The sequence below is a fragment of the Cucurbita pepo genome, unplaced genomic scaffold, assembly GCF_002806865.2.
Source record: "Cucurbita pepo subsp. pepo cultivar mu-cu-16 unplaced genomic scaffold, ASM280686v2 Cp4.1_scaffold002104, whole genome shotgun sequence".
In the NCBI taxonomy this organism is placed as follows: domain Eukaryota; kingdom Viridiplantae; phylum Streptophyta; class Magnoliopsida; order Cucurbitales; family Cucurbitaceae; genus Cucurbita; species Cucurbita pepo.
The window spans coordinates 1-3,312 of NW_019648197.1; the positions used below are offsets into that span (position 1 = coordinate 1).

The window sequence follows — 3,312 nt, forward strand, 5'->3', positions numbered from 1 at the left end:
TAATCTGAGGTTTTTGTTTTCTGGGTTTTGATGAACTTCAGAGAACTCTGGTGGGGTTCAAGTTTTTGAGGTCTCGGAGCCATGGAGGGCTGGAAGAAGCCTTGCGGAGCAGAACCCTGCTGGGAATTCGTCTCTGATTTTGGCTGAAGAGAGGACTCAGAGGAAAGACCCGCTGGATGATTTTAAACCCTATATGGGTGGATGGAATATCAGCAGCCAACATTACTGGGCTGTAAGTTCTTTCCCTGATTTCAATTTTGGGTTCTGTTTGTTGCAATGACTCTGTACTAATCTTCTTCTCTGTGTTCGGGTTGTCTTATATGAGTTGGGTTAGGAATCACGAATCTCTACACTGGTATGATATTGTCTACTTTGAACATAAGCTCTCGTAGCTTTGCTTTTGGTTTCCCCAAAAGGCCTCGTACCAGTGGAGATGTATCCCTTAGTTATAAACCCTCCCAACAATCCTCCCCTTGAACAAAGTACACCATAGAGCCTCTTTTGAGGCCTATGGAGCCCTCGAATAGCCTCCCCTTAATCGAGGTTCGACTCTTCTTTGGAGCCCTTGAACGAAGTACACCCTTTATTCGACACTTGAGTCACTTTTGACTACACTTTTGAAGGTCCCACCTTTTTTGTTGGACATTTGAGGATTCTATTTACATGACTAAGTTAAGAGCATGACTCTGATGCCATGTTAAGAAACACGGATCTTCACAATGGTATGATATTGTCCACTTTGAGCATAAGTTCTATGGCTGTACTTTTGGTTTCCTCAAAAGACCTCATACCAATCGAGACAGTATTTTTACTTATAAACCCATGATCTTTCTCTTAATTAGCTAACGTCGGACTCCCTCCCAACCATACTGAACATTATGATTGATTTGGTGGTTGTAAGAGAGTGACTTTGTAGTCCTTTTCATTCTTGTTTTCTTCTTTTTTGTGAACCGAAAGGCTTAAACACTGATGAGAACTAATATGAACTTTGGTTTGGGTCAGTTTGATTGTGAATTCTGGCTAAATATGAACTTGGGTTCCTGTTTTTAGGACCCATCTTCACTACTTGTTGTGTCCTTTGACAATATGTTAACCATGGTGCCTTCTGTCCTGTTCCAATCTGATGCAGTCTGTTGCACTTACTGCTGTTCCATTCTTTCTCATTGCTATTGCTTGGTTCGTGCTCTTCGGTATATGCTTGTTCATCACCTGTCTATGTCGTTGCTGTTGTCGGAGGGAGCCGTATGGCTATTCTCGAACGGCCTATGCCCTCTCCCTTGCTTTCCTCATATTCTTCACCATCGCAGCAATGTAAACATCCCTCTCCCTCCAAACTGCAGTATAAATCTTCTAATGTGGCTCAGAAGTTAATGTGAAGATATCTTTGTTTTTCTACTTTGAATCAGTGTAGGATGCATCGTGTTATATGTCGGTCAAGGGAAGTTTCATAGCCGTTCGTCGAGCACGCTGGACTATATAGTAGATCAGGCAGATGGAACTGCTAAAAACCTCAAGAATTTGTCAGTTTATCTTTCTTCAGCTAAGTCTATCGGAGTCGATTCGATATTTCTGTCTACCGACGTTAAGAAACAAATCGACGACATTGGCACGGAGATAAGTTCTGTTTCTTCCAATCTTACTGATGCAGCAGCTGATAACTCAGGCACCATACAGAGAGGCCTAGATGAAACGTTAGTAGATCCTCTTTTATCAAATTTCAGTGCTTTCTGTGACCCCGAGTAACACGTTTTCGTGTCGTATATTGCAGGCGACTTATCCTCGTTGTTATTGCTGCTGTTATGCTCTTGTTGGCATTTATTGGATTCTGTAAGTGTGTTTACTTTGTAAATGAATTATGAACTGACCATAATTGAATCTTTCTTAAATCGTTTCTGCTACCTGATCCAGTATGTTCCATCTTTGGATTGCAGTGTATCGTATACACGTAAGTATATCTACGGTTTCGTTTTCCTCGTACAAAACGTGTTTTTGATGTCATGTTGTAGACGATTGAACACTTTCTTATTCTCTGCAGCTTGGTAATATTTGGTTGGATTCTCGTTGCTGTCACGTTCATTTTATGTAGCGTGTTTCTTCTTCTTCACAAGTAAGGGTCTCGTTTCACCGATAAAGCATTTTATAACAAATTTTGTGAGATCCCACATCGGTTGGGGAAGAGAACGAAACATTCTTTATAAGGATGTGAAAAGCTCTCCCTAGCAGACGCGTTTTAGAAACCTTGAGGGGAAGCGTGAAAGGGAAAACCTAAAGAGGACAATATCTGCTAACGGTGGGCTTGGGCTGTTACAAATGGTATCAGAGCCAGACACCGGGCGATGTGCCAGCGAGGAGGCTAAGCCCTAAAGGGAGTGGACACGAGGCGGTGTGCCAGCGAGGACGCTAGGCCTCGAAGGGAGNGTTGGATTCTCGTTGCTGTCACGTTCATTTTGTGTAGCGTGTTTCTTCTTCTTCACAAGTAAGGGTCTCGTTTCACCGATAAAGCATTTTATAACAAATTTTGTGAGATCCCACATCGGTTGGGGAAGAGAACGAAACATTCTTTATAAGGATGTGAAAACCTCTCCCTAGCAGACGCGTTTTAAAAACCTTGAGGGGATGCCTGAAAAGGAAAGCCTAAAGAGGACAACATCTGCTAACGGTGGGTTTGGGCTGTTACAAATGGTATCAGAGCCAGACACTGGGCGGTGTGCCAGCGAGGAGGCTAAGCCCTAAAGGGGTGGACACGAGATGGTGTGCCAGCGAGGACGCTAGGCCTCGAAGGGAGGTGGATTGTGAGATCCCACATCGGTTGGGTAGGAGAACGAAGCATTCTTTATAAGGGTGTGGAAACCTCTCCCTAGGACGCTGGGCTCCGAAGGGGGGTGGATATTGAGACTCCACATCGGTTGGGGAGGAGAACGAAACATTCTTTATAAGGGTGTGGCTCTCCCTAGCAGATGCGTTTTAAAAACCTTGAGGGAAAGCCCAAAGAGGACAATATCTATAGCCATGAGCTTGAGCTATTACAAATGGTATCAGAGCCAAATACTAGGCAATGTGCTAGCAAGGAGGCTGAGCACCAAAGGGAGATGGACACAAGGCGGAGTGCTAGTGAGGACGCTGGGCCCTGATGGGGGTGGATTGTGAGATCCCACATTGGTTGAGGAGGAGAATGGAACATTCTTTATAAGAGTATGGAAACCTCTTCCTGAGTACAATATCTGCTAGCGGTGGGCTTGGGCTGTTACAAGTTTGATGCTTGAAACAGGCATCTCTTGTTCAAGAAGTGCTCTTGTTTTATTGAATATCATC

The 3,312-nt window shown here is 43.9% G+C and overlaps 1 protein-coding gene across 1 annotated transcript; it reads left to right on the plus strand.

Moving 5' to 3' along the window:
- The first annotated feature begins 35 nt into the window (after positions 1 to 35).
- Positions 36 to 2,159, plus strand: LOC111786599. Its single transcript, XM_023666834.1, has 6 exons — positions 36 to 232; positions 1,130 to 1,311; positions 1,407 to 1,691; positions 1,769 to 1,827; positions 1,909 to 1,945; positions 2,036 to 2,159. The coding sequence occupies exons 1-6, from the start codon at positions 194 to 196 to the stop codon at positions 2,109 to 2,111; spliced, it is 678 nt and encodes a 225-aa protein (XP_023522602.1). The 5' UTR covers positions 36 to 193; the 3' UTR covers positions 2,112 to 2,159.
- The last annotated feature ends 1,153 nt before the right edge of the window (positions 2,160 to 3,312 follow it).

What these genes read in the sequence shown, in the direction of transcription:
- LOC111786599 (XM_023666834.1), top strand. Translation starts at nt 194, where the DNA reads ATGGGTGGATGGAATATCAGCAGCCAACATTACTGGGCT. An exon ending in TTCTTCACCATCGCAGCAAT is followed by an intron (nt 1,312 to 1,406) that starts GTAAACATCCCT and finishes ACTTTGAATCAG; the next exon opens with TGTAGGATGCATCGTGTTAT. An exon ending in TTGCAGTGTATCGTATACAC is followed by an intron (nt 1,946 to 2,035) that starts GTAAGTATATCT and finishes TATTCTCTGCAG; the next exon opens with CTTGGTAATATTTGGTTGGA.